The sequence below is a fragment of the Colius striatus genome, chromosome 14 (assembly GCF_028858725.1).
Source record: "Colius striatus isolate bColStr4 chromosome 14, bColStr4.1.hap1, whole genome shotgun sequence".
NCBI classification, from domain to species: domain Eukaryota; kingdom Metazoa; phylum Chordata; class Aves; order Coliiformes; family Coliidae; genus Colius; species Colius striatus.
In genome coordinates this window covers 2,740,786-2,756,440 of record NC_084772.1, presented here as the reverse complement: position 1 = coordinate 2,756,440, position 15,655 = coordinate 2,740,786, and the positions used below count along the sequence as shown (strand labels likewise).

Genomic DNA, 15,655 nt, shown 5'->3' with positions numbered 1-15,655 from the left:
CCCTGCCTGGCTCCTGCTTGGGAGGTTCCCAAACCCACCTGGACACGTTCCTGTGCCCCCTGAGCGAGGGGAAGCTGCTTGAGCAGGGGCTGGGGCTGCAGCAGCTCTGCAGGGCCCTTCCAGCCCCACTTCAGCTCAGAGATTCTGTGACTTGCCACTTGATTTTACAGCTTTTCTCCTTCACTCATGCCAGCTGCTGAGTTGCTGTGGGCACACTGGGGTGTTTCCCAGCCCTGTTTGTCACCTTGCAGCCAAAAAGGGAACAGCACAGCCCAAAGTGTCTGTTGAGGCTCTGAACCCTCCCTCCCAGCAAGAGGCTGAGTGCCAGACTCACCCAGAGCATCCCTGGGGACACCCCCAGTGCCAGGGACACCCCAGCTCCTGGCAGATGCATTGAAGACATCAGCAAACCCTTTCCCAGGCACTTTGGTACCATCCCATGGAGGCATCCAGCAGAGTGTGGGCAGCAGGGTGAGGGAGGTTCTGCTGCCCCTCTGCTCTGCCCTGCTGAGGCCTCATCTGGAGTCCTGTGGCCAGTGCTGGGCTCCCCAGCTCCAGAGGGACAGGGAACTGCTGGAGAGAGGCCAGGGCAGGGACAGCAAGATGCTGAAGGGACTGGAGCATCTTCCTTATGAGGAAAGGCTGTGGGACCTGGGGCTGTTCAGTCTGCAGGAGACTGAGGGGAGATCTCATTGATAGTTACAAGTATCTCACTGGTGGGTGTCAGGAGGTTGGGGCAGCACTTGTTTCTGTTGTATCCAGTACAAGGGGTGATGGGATGAAGCTGAGACACAAACAGTTCCATTGAAACACAAGGACAAACTGTGTCAGTGTGAGCTGATGGAGCAGTGGAACAAGCTGCCCAGGAAGGGTGTGGAGGCTCCTTCCTTGGGGGGCTTCAAACCCCACCTGGACACGTTCCTGTGTGACCTGAGCTAGGTGGGAGCTGCTTCTGCAGGGGGTTGAGCTGGATGAGCTCTAAAGGTCCCTTCCAGCCCCCACCAGTCTGTGATTCTATGGCCCCTCCTGCCCTGGCAAGCCCCAGGAGGCAGAAGCAAGGAGAGCAGAGTGAGGGGGGCACACAGGGTCCAGACACATCTTCAGCAGGCTGAGTACACACAATAAATAATCCTGGACATTCCCAACATGCCATTACAAACTGAGCACAGCTGTTCAGGCCTCTGCCCTGTGCCACAGGCCTCCAAAGGCAAGTCCCACACCGGACTCTCCCCTGGGACACAAGCGGAGCCTGGAAATCCGGCTGCCCACAACAGCAGCGAGAGCCAAAGGCAACAGGAAAGCTCCTGGCAGCCAGGGCCGTGCTGCCTCAGGGCCTGTCACACCCCAGGGAGCAGCAGCAGGGGTGTGAGGGGCAAGGCTGAGCCCCCCCAGCCCTGCCACTGCCCCGTAGCTGGGGCTCATCTCCCACCTGGCTCACACACAGGGAACCTGGCCCAGAGCCCCCTCTGCAAACAACCCCCTCCTGGGAGTGCTGGGGTTGGTACCTGGCACCCTGGGTATTGTCTGGGCTGCAACCCCCCAGGCTCATGCTCACTTACCCTCCCCAAAGCCAATCTCTGTGTTGTTTTGCAGCATTTAGAAAACTAAATGAAGTCAAACAATTGAGGCTTTAATTTGGCCCATCACAAACCCTCCAGATCTTTGGCATCATCACTTAAACCAGGTCTGTGGTCTCACAGCATTTAAACCAGGCTTATGGCCCCACATCACTTAAACCAGGCTTATGACATCAGTTAAACCAGGCTTATGGCCCCACATCACTTAAACCAGGTCTGTGGTCTCACATCAGTTAAACCAGGCTTATGGCCCCACATCACTTAAACCAGGCTTATGACATCACTTAAACCAGGCTTATGGCCCCACATCACTTAAACCAGGTCTGTGGTCTCACATCAGTTAAACCAGGCTTATGGCCTCAAATCCCTTAAACCAGACCTGTGCCCCCACATCACTTAAACCAGGCTTATGACATCACTTAAACCAGGCTTATGGCCCCACATCACTTAAACCAGGCTTATGACATCACTTAAACCAGGCTTATGGCCCCACATCACTTAAACCAGGTCTGTGGTCTCACATCAGTTAAGCCAGGCTTATGGCCTCACATCCCTTAAACCAGACCTGTGCCCCCACATCACTTAAACCAGGCTTATGACATCACTTAAACCAGGCTTATGGCCCCACATCACTTAAACCAGGCTTATGACATCACTTAAACCAGGCTTATGGCCCCACATCACTTAAACCAGGTCTGTGGTCTCACATCAGTTAAACCAGGCTTATGGCCCCACGTCACTTAAACCAGGTCTGTGGTCTCACATCAGTTAAGCCAGGCTTATGGCCTCACATCAGTTAAGCCAGGCTTATGGCCTCACATCCCTTAAACCAGACCTGTGCCCCCACATCACTTAAACCAGGCTTATGGCCCCACATCACTTAAACCAGGTCTGTGGTCTCACATCAGTTAAACCAGGCTTATGGCCTCAAATCCCTTAAACCAGACCTGTGTCCCCACATCACTTAAATCAGGTCTGTGCCCCCACATCACTTAAACCAGGCTTATGGCCCCAGGCAGCCTAAGGAAAGGCCTGGGACAGCCACACACTGCTCCTCCTATGTCATACAAGGTCTCCTTGAGCTGAGCCTGTGCTGCAAGGCCCTTGGAGGGAGCTTTCTCCCACTGCAAGGCACTGGATGGGTGGTGTTCCCATCTTGCAGAGCCAAAGCCAGAGGCTGCATCCCAGTAGCTGAGTGAATCACAATCCCTACTCCAGTTTGGGCACTACAGTTGCCTGTATTTGTACTTCAGCCAGGCAGGAGGGTAGGAAAAGGGCCTGAGAAATGGAGCAGAGCATAAGAGAGAATGTCAGTCAGTGAGAGCACAGAAGATCTGACCTCAAAGAAGAAAAACACCCAAATTCCAAAGTGGAGAGGTTGAGGGTTTATCACTTCCAAACCAGACCTGTAACACAGGCTCCACGCTGCAGCTGGATCCCACATCACCACTGAAGGCAGCAGGCTGGGGCCCTCTGCCTGGGCTTGCTCCCAGCACAGGGCTGACAGGGCCTGAGGGACAAGCACCTCACCTCCAGAGCTGTGCTGGCAAGGGGCAGGTGGCCCAGGGGCACGTGGGTGCTGTCACAGCCTCGGTGCCAAACAGCACAGACTCCTTCTGAGCTGAAGGACAGGGCAGGGGGTGGTTTCTGCAGCCACATGTTGGTTTTTAGCAGCTTGAGAAGGGTGAGGAGCCACTCAAACATGGGCAAGTAATTGCTGGTTTAGTGAAATGCAGCCAAAAACACAGCATGTACTCAAAGCCTTGGGGGCAGGTCTGTAGAGCACCCAGTGTTGTTGCTGGAAGACCTTTGCATGTTCCTTTCCAACAAACCACCAAGGAATCACCCCAGGCCATGTTCTCTGAGGCTGAAACTCTCTCCCCCAAGACAGCAGCCAGGATAAAAAGATGGGATTGGTTTAGCCAGTACTGCCAGGTTCTGAGAGACAACCAAGCATCAGTGCCTGTCCTCCTTCAAGCTGCACTTCCCTGACACAGAACAGGCTGGGAAGCTGCACCCTGAGCTGCTCCAGCACGTCTGCTGAGGGGAGACATCCCAAACCTGCTGATTCCAGGCTCAGCATCTTTAGGTTTTGCTTTGTCCTCGTGTCCTGAGGCTCCTCCCTGAGGCAGAGTGTTGGTGAGCATCTCCTGGAGACTTTGGGGGCTGATTTGCCTTTCCCCAGCACTCACCATCTCTTCCAGTGGGCCCATGTGGGCTCAGGCTCAGCCCTGTGTGAGCTCAACTGCTGCTCTTTGGGACTGGCAGAGGAGAAACAAGTGCTGCCCTGAGAAGGCTGCTGAGACGTGGGGTCACAGAATGGTTTGGGCTGGGAAAGCCCTTGAAGCTGCTGCAGTCCCAGCTCAGCACTGACCCACAGCCCTCAGCACCTCAGCCCCACGGCTTTGGGATCCCTCCAGGGCTGGGCACTGCCCCAGCTCCCTGGGCAGCCTGGCACAGGGGCTCACACCCCTCTCAGGGAAACAGTTCTGCCTCAGCTCCAACCTCAACCTCCCCTGGGGCAACCTGAGCCCATTGCCTCTGGACCTGTCACTCTGGAGCAGAGCCTGACCCCCAGCTCCCTGCAGCCTCCTGTCAGGGAGTGCTCATCCAGGTCTGCAGCTGTGCTCCCAGCCCACTGCCCTGCACAGCCAGCCCAGGGCTGTGCTTGGGATAGGACACATCACCATTTGCCACTAGGTGTCATTGCCGGCTTCATTTTCAGCGTGGGAACAAAAAAAAGGAGCGAAAACAAAAGAGGTCTGTAGCCCAGCGAACAGGGAAGGCTGCAGCTCAGCAACGGTGTGCTTGGACCCAACCTCCTCCCGGCTCAGTCAGCACCAGAAGCCTTCCAAACCCCCCGGACAGCACAATTCTGAGCCACTGTTAAGAGGCAAAGGAGGAGATTTAAATAATCAAATGGAAAAGCAAGAGAAAAACAAAATACAGCCAAGGCATTTCTGAGAGATTTTAGCTTCTAAAATCCCCAAACAAGGCACTCCTGGCTAGTGTAAACTCCTGAGAGCTCAGCTAAACTGAGCACTGAGATGCTCCTGTGGAATATATCCAGAGAGATGACTGACATCATTCACAGTGAAAAGCTTTTCAGAGGACAGACTGAAGGCACCTGAACTATGGCTCAGAAATCACAGCACTTTGCCTGTCCCTCCCCCCACCAGAGCCAGCTGAAAACGAGCCACAACTGCCAGCATAAAAGCACCTTAAGCTGGGCCTGGATACAGAGCATTTGGGCCATCCCACCTCCCCAGACAAGAGTGGAAACTGGAAGGTGACAGAGGCTGCACAGGGACAGAGCTCTGCTGGGGTCCCCTCTGCACACACAGGGCACTGGGGAAGAGTTCCTGCAAATCCCAGTGAGAAGAGGAGGGATAGAGTCCAGGGTGTTATCATCCAGTGACAGAAGGAAAAGCCCACCCATGATTTTCCCCCCATGTTTACATTGATTTTTTCCATGCTAACAAGCAAGTGTTGCATTCACAAAGAGAACTTGAGCTCCTCCTCTAGAAAAGCCAAGTGTTTCTCATGAGACAGACTCAGTCCTGCTTGGTGCAAGCAGTGGGATGCCCAGAGCCACCAGCCTCTCTGTACCCAAAGAGGCAGGTTGCAGCCATCTGGTATTGCTGATGGATGTGAAGGATCCTCCCTTCTGCCATTTCACCTCCTTGGTCACAGCACAGAGAACTGACAGTGCCAAGGGCCTGCAGAGCAACACCTCTGCTCCCAAAACACAGATTCCACCTCTAACTCCCCACCAGTGGCATCCCTTGGAACCTTTTCTGGTGGAAACCCAACTGCTGGGAAGGGCAGTAAAGCAAAACACTGATTCTTGTTCTGCTTTGTGGAGAAACAAGCTTGGTCAAGGCAGAGCTCAACATCCTGACCTCCTTTCAACCTTCATTGATCCCCCATGAGGAGACAAAGCAGGAAGAAGCAGTGTGGTTGGACACCTGCACCATGTCTGGGCTCTTTGATGTGGTGAAAGGGAATGGGCCCTCAATTCTTGGCTCAATTCATCATTTTGACCTCCTCACACAGGCAAAACACCTGCTTTAAGGATAAAGATGCAGGAGAATCTAGAGAAAGCCATGAAAGCACCCAGAGAGACAGCACCCAGAGGAGATACAGAGATCACAGTGCCTGGGTGTGATGCTCCCAACATGCAGAAGACTCTTATTCAAACCCAGAAGCTCTCTGAGAGCATCCTGCCACCTCTCAACGTGCAGGCCAAGAGCAATTGTCCTGGATCCTTGCCCTGGAGAGGCTGCTGCTCTCAGAGAGCTGTTTGCAGTGACATGAGGGGCACTGAACTGCTTGTCAAGCACAGTTTTGTCAGAAATCACATCTAGTTTATGGTTCTTGGGAACAAAGCAGAGAAAATGACATGAGAAGGTGAAAGAAGCTGAAGAAACTTTGGGGGTTTTTGCAGTCCACAGAGCTGAGAACCCCAAATTTGGGGAATTCTGTGGTATGTGGTGCTGGTGCTGGCAGACAGATGGCATGTGAGGTGGCAGAACAGCCACTCAGAGAAAGGGCAGCCTGCAAAGGGTCCACAGTTTTCAAAACCATATGCAAAAGCTTTGGAAAGGCTTTAGAATCCAGCCCTGCTACTCATGCTGCCTCTCCTCAGCTCTGCTCCCCAGCACACCAGGCTGTGCTCACAGTGGCCATGGCCCATCCCAGCTCCTGGGGGGGGGAAGTACACCCTTCTTTTTCCTTACCAGTCTTGATTCTCAAGATACTTTCTCAAAGCTCCTTGAGGAGACTCGTGAAACTTGAGTTTTCTCAAAGCTGCCACTGAAGCTGGGCTGATTTGCTCTTTGCTGACCAAGAGGTCAGTAGGGTTTGAGCTCCCTGAAGCTTCCTGACCACCTAAAACCTTGCTGACACTAAAACACAGTGGTACAGACCTCAGTCCTGAGTGGAAAGGCCATGCTCCCCAGCTCCTTGAGCTTGCACAGCCTCTATCTCCAGCCCAGAGCTAAGCAAGCTCTTCTCAAATGCACAGCATGAAGCAAACAACGTGGCTCCATGTGACAAGTTGCAAACTCCAGCATTCACTGCAGCTCTGGTCTTTGCTGTCACAAGAACCCAAAGCCACCTCAAGACTGGGCCAACAGCCCTGCTGTGCTGCTCTGACTAGTTGGGAAGATATCTCAGCAGGCTTGCACAAAACAGTTCTGCAGCACCCACCTTCCCCAAGAGGTCCTTCACATCCAGGACAAGGAAACCCCCAAAGTAGCTTTGTCCTGTTGGATTTAAGGCACACCCTGGAGCTCTAAGGCTCTTCTGCAATGTCTCCAGGGAACTGTCACTGCCAACACTCCAGGACTGGACTTTCACCACTCAAACCTCTACCCTGATGTATCCATTTGTGGCCACCCCAATGGCTCCCACCATCAGATCACTGTCCCAGAGCAGGGACAGCAGCACAAGGGCAGGCAGAACAGGCAGGCAAAGCAGGGGACCCCCATCAAATCTGCACACAGGGAGTAAAACCTGGAATCACCCACGTTCTGGTGAAGTGACATGGGCCCCAACACCCATCTGAAGGGTGTAAGATGTGTCCACAGCCAGGACAGGGCCACACCAAGAGAAACAAAAGCCTGCAGGGTGGTCACTGGGCTGGCTGCAAACAGCAGGAGGGGAATTCAAGGGGGACAGCGAGGAACACCCCAAAAACCTGCCTTGCCACAGATATCTCTCTGCACCATGAAGCTCCTGCATGATGAGCCTCTTCCCACCCCACTCCATCAGGAGCCCTTTACCCCCCAGAAGGGATCCAAGGCCTCAGCCTGCAGCTGAGCTCACCACACATCAGCCCTGTGGCCTGGCTGCCACAGCCTGAGCAAAGCCTTGGTGTCAGGAGCAGGCTGTGGCCCTCGGGGGAAGGCTCCCAGCTCCCCAGCCTGGCACCTCTTTGGTGAGGAGCTGCTGGGCAGCAGGGCTGGTGAGTCAGAGCCATCCTGCTTCTAACTGCATGTGACTCACAGCAGCCTGGCTGCAAAGGCACCACAGAGTGTGACTAAACCCAGCTCCAAGTGTGGAACACGCACAGCCCCAGGTGTGGCTGCAGGCACATCTGTGCCCTCACCTCCACACAAAGCCCTTCTCTCTCCTTCATATGCAATCGAGAGGCACTTAATGCTCTGGCAATCAATAAATAACTATAGACAACCAAGCTCCTGGGCTGCAGACAGAGCTCTTCTCCCCACCTGGCTCCTCAATTCGTGTGTCAGTCGAGGCTCCGAGCCTCCCGCGGCACCGTGGGGTGGCTGCCACGAGGTGCCCCTTCCTCTGCTCGGCAGGGAGGGAGGGAGCAACCCAGATGCTGCTCCCTGAGCGAGCTCAAGGCCCAGGGAAGCCCCAGGGCGAGGAGGTGCCCGGCCAGAGGCCCCGAGGTGCGGCCTGCGCCCGCCTCAGCCCGTGTACTGCTGCTGGTAGCGCAGGTTGAGCTCCCGCAGCTCCCGCTCCCGCACCCGCCGGGACTTGGTGGACTTGGTGGAGCGGCTGGAGCGGGTGGACTGAGCAGATTTGGTGCTCTGGCAGCGGGAGGACGCTCGTTTGAGGAGGTTCTGGGAGATGGAGCGGTGCAGGTTCTTCATGGAGGAGGAGGCCGCCATGCTGACCACCCACGGGTGCTTCAGGGCCTGCAGAGCCGTCATCCGGTCACTGGGGTCCACGGTGAGCAGGCGGTCGATGAAATCCTTGGCCAGGTTGGACACGCTGGGCCAGGGCTGAAATACAAGAGAGAGGATTACAATGAAGCTGGGGAGGCTGCAGCTCCAGGGCTGTGTCAGTGCTGGGCCCCTCACTCACTGCCACAGGGACACTGAGGGGCTGCAGCTCCAGGGCTGTGTCAGTGCTCGGCCCCTCACTCACTGCCACAGGGACACTGAGGGGCTGCAGCTCCAGGGCTGTGCTCAGTGCTGGGCCCCTCACTCACTGCCACAGGGACACTGAGGGGCTGCAGCTCCAGGGCTGTGTCAGTGCTGGGCCCCTCACTCAGTGCCACAGGGACACTGAGGGGCTGCAGCTCCAGGGCTGTGTCAGTGCTGGGCCCCTCACTCACTGCCACAGGGACACTGAGGGGCTGCAGCGTGGCCAGAGCCGGGCACAGAGCTGGGGAAGGGGCTGGAGCACAAGGGGCTGGGGAGGGGCTGAGGGAATGGGGGTGTTGAGCCTGGAGAAGAGGCTGAGGGGAGGCAGGAGCCCTCTCTGACACTCCCTGACAGGAGGCTGCAGGGAGCTGGGGGTCAGGCTCTGCTCCAGAGTGACAGGTCCAGAGGCAATGGGCTCAGGTTGCCCCAGGGGAGGTTGAGGTTGGAGCTGAGGCAGAACTGTTTCCCTGAGAGGGGTGTGAGCCCCTGTGCCAGGCTGCCCAGGGAGCTGGGGCAGTGCCCAGCCCTGGAGGGATCCCAGAGCCCTGGGGCTGAGGTGCTGAGTGCTATGGGGTAGTGCTGAGCTGGGACTGCAGCAGCTTCAAGGGCTTTTCCAGCCCAAACCATTCTGTGACCCCATGTCTCAGCAGCCTTCTCAGGGCAGCACTGGTTTCTCCTCTGCCAGTCCCAAAGAGCAGCAGTTCAGCTCACACAGGGCTGAGCCTGAGCCCACATGGGCCCACTGGAAGAGATGGTGAGTGCTGGGGAAAAGACAAGTCAGCCCCCAAGGTCTCCAGGAGATGCTCACCAGCACTCTGCCTCAGGGAGGAGCCTCAGGACACGAGGACAAAGCAAAACCTAAAGATGCTGAGCCTGGAATCAGCAGGTTTGGGATGTCTCCCCTCAGCAGACGTGCTGGAGCAGCTTCAGGGTGCAGCTGAGGTGCTGAGGGACAGGGGTTAGTGCTGGGCTGGGCAGGGACTCAAAAGAGATCACCAGTACATAAAAACTTGTGTGGGGTTTGTGTGGAGCTGTTTCTGGTGACATCAAGGTCAACACAGCACCTTCCCTTTCAACTCTGATCTCCAGTTCCAGATGACCTTTGGGTTTCCTCTTCCATAGACAGCTTAGCCTGATCCAAACAAAACCCAGCAACAAGAGGTTTTGCCTCCACCTTTACCAGGCTCACCTTCAGTCTCTCACCTTCAGCTACTTATACAGTCCAAACCAGCCATTAACCTTCAGTCCCTTCTCTCCTTGTCCTCCTCCCAACAGACAGTGAGCTCCCCCCACTCTGTTCCCTTCACAGAGGACTCATTTGTCCCCTCTCCAACTAATGCAGGCACCTGAGCTAACAATATGTCTATCCATTTACTGACTTGAACTCAAAGTGACACGAAATGCTGGTGACAGCTCTGCTCTCCTTGCAGTAACCTTTTAAGCACTCTTTACCACCATTTCCATTAACCTCACCAGCAACTGAGATGACTTAAGATACCTTGAAACAGCTTTTGTCCCACCCAGATGGAGAAAAGACATTCACACAACTCCAGCCTCGCTGGTTTTCCTGGGTTGTTCCTTCCCACCTACCTAAAACCTTTCACCTCTCTGAATATCACCCTTCACAGAGGTACAATCATGCCAGGAACTCCACCCTCTGTTTTTAACCTGACTCCAAAGAGATGCACTCAAATGAAAACCACCCTAGGACTGACACAACCATGCTCTTCTTGGAAGCACATCTTCATGGCCCCTGGCAGATGTTCCTCACTGCACACACCTGGAAGCTGAGGCAACCTGAGAGCTATTTTGCTCTTCAGGTGTGTTCAAACTTCAGTCAACCAGCACAGCAGGAGATTTTGGTGGGTGAAAGGAGCTCCTAACAATATTACTTCAATCAAGTGGTTTCCAAACAAGAACCTGTGAGTCTGAGGACCTAGAAGCTGTGGAGACATCACCAGCCTAAGCCTTCAGAGGCCGGTGCATTGCACCAGTCCAGTTAAATGAAACCTAAAGAAGAATAAACTCCAAAGCAAAGGCAGATGGATTTCTCATTACTCCAATTACTCCAGTTTCACCACAAATGTTGAATACAGAGTGCTTGCAATTAGATTTTTCCTCCTGGTCAGCAAACACAAATCAGCGTATTGATCTGTTTATGCAGCCAGAGGTTTTGTTTGCTGCACCATACACATCTTTGGCTTTATTTCATTGAAGCCTCCTCCTTAAACACAGGCAAGGCTCCACTCTGAGGAAACACTGAGGGGAATGAACTTAGTTTTCAATCCCAGCCCCTGGAGAAATGTATCCACTCTCCAGAAAGCTTGCATCAGTTGAAGAGACAGCAGTTTTAACTCAGCAAAAGCCCAGGAGCCTCCCTCACTGGCTGAGTTAGAGCTGAGTTTGTGTTAGAGCTGGGGAAGGTGGTGTCTGTGGGGAAGTCTAATCAGGACAAGTGGGCAGGACACAAGGAGCACTCATACAGCAGGACTGAGGAGATCTGGAGGAGATTCTGCCCCTCTGCTTCAAGAAGAAACAGAATGGCTTGGGATGAAAACACTCCCATCCAGTGGCCATGAAACTGCATCAGTCAGACCCCATCAGGTAGCTCTGCTGGGCATCTCACTGCTGCAATGACAAATTCTTCTCTTGTGGGACACAGAATTGCCACATAAATGAAGAGAAGTCACCAATACTTGCTCCATCTTGCACCCCTGTTCCTCTGTGAACTGATTTCAAGTAGCTTGCATCAGAGCTGTGCCATTCTCCAGAGTGCATTGCTCCAGAAGGGAAAAGAACTTAACAAGAGTTGTGTCTGTGTATCTTAATAAGAGGCAGAACAGCCCTTTGCTGTGCAGAACCCCAGCAGTACTGCCAGCAGAGACTTCCCACAGGGGAGCAGCTTTCCACACAACTGCAAGCAAGTCCTCTGAGACAGCTGGTGCAGCATCCCCTTCACAGAGCTGATTTCTCCCCAGACAAAGCCCAGATACACACAGATACAGCTGAACACTGGACACCCTTGGCCCTCATGCTGGCAGGCTGAATATCCTCTAGAAAGCAAAGTTTGTAACTCCAGTGCTTAGCAGAGTGGCTAAAAGCATGATCCAGCAGAACTTTAAAGGAAAGGTGGGGGGTGGGGAGTAAAGAGCTGCAGCAAGTAGATCTAAACAGCTCACTCTAATGCAGACACAACAAAGGTCCCTGCAGCTACAGTAGATCTTTGCTCTGGCATGCAGGCTCAGCAGAGCATGAAGGAGGATGTCTTGCTACCATTTTGCTCTCCTTCATCTCATCATCAAGAAGCACTTACCAGCTCATGCTTATGGGACAAAGCTCTAAGGTGCATTCCCCTCTGTTCACCAGGCAGGAGCAGGACTGCCAGGCTTCTGGTATCAGAAGAGATGAGCTGCAGCAAAGCCTGGTCCTACTGTAAGCTGTGAGGGATCCTTCCATTACAAAACAACACAGCACAACCCAAATCCCCAGCACAACTACATCCTGCTTACTGACTAACACACACCTTCAGGCAGGAGGAGATCCTGAGGAGGCAGGAAACACTGCTGAACTTTCTCTAGTGCCTGTGAGGATGTGTGAAGCAGAAAACCAGTAACCCATGATGTCTGAGGTGAGCTGTGCAGCCATCATGCCTCATTCCTACCTTTCATGCAGAGTTCTCCTAATCCAACAATTGAATCCAAGAGGTTTAGAGGCCTCTCAGGAGGAGGGGAAGGGAGATGGGCTGTAAGGATGTAGATGGACACCATACACCTGCTATTACTGGCAAAAGCCCTTCCTCTTCAGAGCATCTGTCCCCCTATAAGGCCCTGCTCCTCAGTGTGACTCACCCAGTGGCTCCAGGAGCAGCTGCATCAGCACAAGTGAGCAACTGGCACAGAGTCCACTTCAGCTGAACACAAAAGCATGGCCATGGTCTGTCTCAGCCTCAGTGGCAACAGGGGAGACTCCTGTAGTGGAGGTGGCTAGTTCTGGGCCCTGGGGAGTGACAGCTGCTACTTTTGAGGTGCACAAGAAGCACCTCCTGCACTTCTGGGCTGCATGGAACACGAAATGCATCACTGACCTGCAGCTTCAGCCCTGCCATGTCCCAGTCCTTGGGGGGGCAGCAGCCTCCTTCACAATGCCTCACAGAGCTCTCCAGTGCACAGCGTTCTACTCACCCTCAGGCTCTGAGTCTGGAGGAGGTGAAGCAAGAGATCTTCCTCCTCCTCCTCAGAGGGTCACTGAGGGTAGGTGACTGCATGCAGTGCTAGGCCTGCTGGGATTCAACCCCATCACCACCCCTGCTTGTTACTCACAGCCAAACAGGGGACCAAACAGCATGTTGCTCTCTGGTTCCAACAGCCAAGGCTCCTCTTTCACTGCCCAGCTGAGATGGGCACAACCCTCATGTACACTGCAGAGAGCTCCCAGCACCCACCTCTGAAAGGAAACACTGACCTGTGCTCCCATCAGGAAGCTTCTCCTCTCACAGAGCCCAGCTGAGGGGTAACAAGAGCCAGGGCCCTGGGGGCACATCAGGGCTGAGCTTAGAAACCAGAGCAGAGCCCCTGAGTGTTGCTGTGAGGGGAGCACACACTGCTGCCAAGCACCCCCCAAAGCCTGCTAACAACACAGCTGTTTGATGTTGGCTTTTTACTTGTTTTGCCCTTGAAATTGAGTTGAAAGATGGTTCTGACCCATTTTCCTGTTGGCTACCAGTCCTTTAAAACACTCCCATCACATCCAGCTTTCCAAGGTGCTTTTGTTTTTCCCCTCCAAATATCTCTTTAAAAAAATAAGCTTTTAGAAGTCTCTAGATTTCAGCAACTCATCTTCACCCAAATACACCCTCAGAATCACACAAACACTGAATCATTTAGGTGGGAAAACACCTTTGAGGTCATCGACTCCAACCAATCCCCAAGCACTGCCTCACCCACCACTAACACCAGGACTCCTAGGGGCAGGAGGTTGGAGGGATGCAGGGATCAGGCTCTGCTCCCAAGTAACAAGTGACAGGACAAGAGGAAACAGCCTCAAGTTACCCCAGGGGAGGTTAAGGCTGGAGCTGAGGCAGAACTGTTTCCCTGAGAGGGGTGTGAGCCCCTGTGCCAGGCTGCCCAGGGAGCTGGGGCAGTGCCCAGCCCTGCAGGGATCCCAAAGCCCTGGAGCTGAGGTGCTGAGGGCCAGGGGTTAGTGCTGGGCTGGGCAGTGTTGTGGGAACAGTTTGACTCAGTGAGCTTAAAGCTCTTTTCCAATCCAAAGGACACTGTGGTTCTATGACAACAGGGATGAATGTGGTAGTGGGCAAGGGCATTGATTCACACCCCATGAACACCCCAGGCCAGAGCCTGATGGGCTTTGGGGATTTAACATTAAAGAAGATGCTTTGTCTCACTTAGCAGGTTCCTGCTCAACTTTAGTAAGCAGCAAGTGTCAAATCCAAAGGAGCAAGTTGAAGACAGCAGCTCTGAGATGTGCTGAAGCAGCCCAGGCTGCATAAGGAGCTTGCAGAGCCCTTGGCTGTGCCCAGCCCACGAGCAGTTGCAAAGGGGGGATCAAACCCAACCAGATCAAAAGGGCTGGAACAAAAAGTTTCCAATGAAAAGCTGTAACGTGTCTGTCTGGGCAGGACAGATTCCCAAGCATTCAGCATTAATTTGTTGATGTGGGGAGGAGGAATAAAGGATGAAAGAGGAAAACACAACAGGCCTTTTAATAATCCAGAGCATTATAAGTATGTGCAGCCATCTGGTGCTGTGAACTTCCATAACCCAGCTTTTCAAATGGAAACAGCCAGCCCTTGGACAAGCACTGAGCACTCAGCCAGGATCATGCAGGAAAACTACAGCAGCTACAAAAACCAACACACACAAAGCTTTCCTCTGCAGCCAGGGATGGCTCTTCTAACTGCAACAGCCAGGGGAATACCCAGCGTGCTAAGATGGGGTGATGTCACTTTTCATCCCCTCTCTTAAAAATGAGACATGGGGACTTTAGCTACTACCCTGACTGAGAAGCTGTGTCTTGGGAAAGCTCAGGGTCCAGAGAGCTGGACTCTGAGAATACAGGTGAAAAGGTCACCAAGCACAGGCTGATGCCATTGAAAAGGCAAGCAGGGGAAGGAGCCAGAAGTTGCCAAAGGTGTTGCTGCAGCACCAGTTCACAACAGCATTTGCAGTGACTAAAACTAGGCAACACTCTTCCCAGATCTGTTCATAACCTCTGGGTATCCTGACATATCCAGTCAATGCTTTTCTTCTCAGAAGGAAGGCTCAGATTTGATCTGAACCGTGTTCTCTCATTCTGAGGTACTGAAGAGATGTATTGGCTGAGACCTGGAACTGAGCACCAGTTTAAACAAGAAATGATGACTGGAATCAAGGAATCCTCCTTAATAGGGAGGAAGAATCTTCCCCAGGCAGGAAGAAACCTCTTTTCTCAAGCAAACCAGTGTAGCAGAGGGAGGATGAACAGATAAGCTTATAACCTTGCACATATACCACCCCCAGTCCTGCAGGCTTCAAGCTGATGATGCACAAGCCCTGAGTGCTTACAAGAGAATGAACAAGGGGGAGGAAAGCTGGAGACAGCCTTAGCTCCTGGTGCAAATGCAGCACACAGCAGAGGAGCTGTGCTGAGAACATGAGCAGTGCTCAGGCTCCAGCAGAGGATCAGCCCTTGCCCTGCTGCCTGGCTTGACTTTCCTTTCTTCCTTGTAGTCACTCTTTCAATTTTAACCAGAACCAACCCAGGAATGGGTCAGAGGAGGTGAAAAGTCCCTTCTTCCATCCATGCCCTGGTTTAGGTCTCAACATGCTTCCCAAGTTAGGCCTGTATGGCCCAATCTAATGATGTACATAGAATCACAGAATGGTTTGGGCTGGAAGGGACCTTAAAAATCATCCAGCTCCAACCTCCTGCCCTGGGCAGGGGCATCTCCCACCAGCCCAGGGTGCTCACAGCCCCATCCAACCTGCTCTTGGGATCCCTTTCCAGGGATGGGACAGCCACAGCCTGTCTGGGCAGCCTGTGCCAGGGCCTCACCACCCTCATTCTGTTTCTCTCCCAGAGAGCACTGTTTTGGGGAGGCAAGGAGGATACAAACTACTGCTGCCTTGAACACTCTGGAGTGCACTGGGACTAGAAGGGGGATGCCAGGGCACTAGTGTGTCT

At 53.6% G+C, this 15,655-nt stretch overlaps 1 protein-coding gene across 6 annotated transcripts in view; it reads right to left on the bottom strand.

The window, feature by feature from the left end:
- Nucleotides 1-1,609: 1,609 nt before the first annotated feature.
- Nucleotides 1,610-15,655, bottom strand: part of PSKH1 (protein serine kinase H1) — a 34,065-nt gene continuing 20,019 nt past the window's right edge. For 5 of the 6 annotated variants that reach the window (XM_062007269.1, XM_062007267.1, XM_062007266.1 and 2 more), the window contains exon 4: nucleotides 1,610-8,332. In XM_062007269.1, the coding sequence (XP_061863253.1) occupies nucleotides 8,015-8,332 (318 nt within the window). In that variant the 3' untranslated portion in view covers nucleotides 1,610-8,014. The remainder of the gene's footprint in view (nucleotides 8,333-15,655) is intronic. The other variant, XR_009819722.1, reaches the window with a different exon arrangement.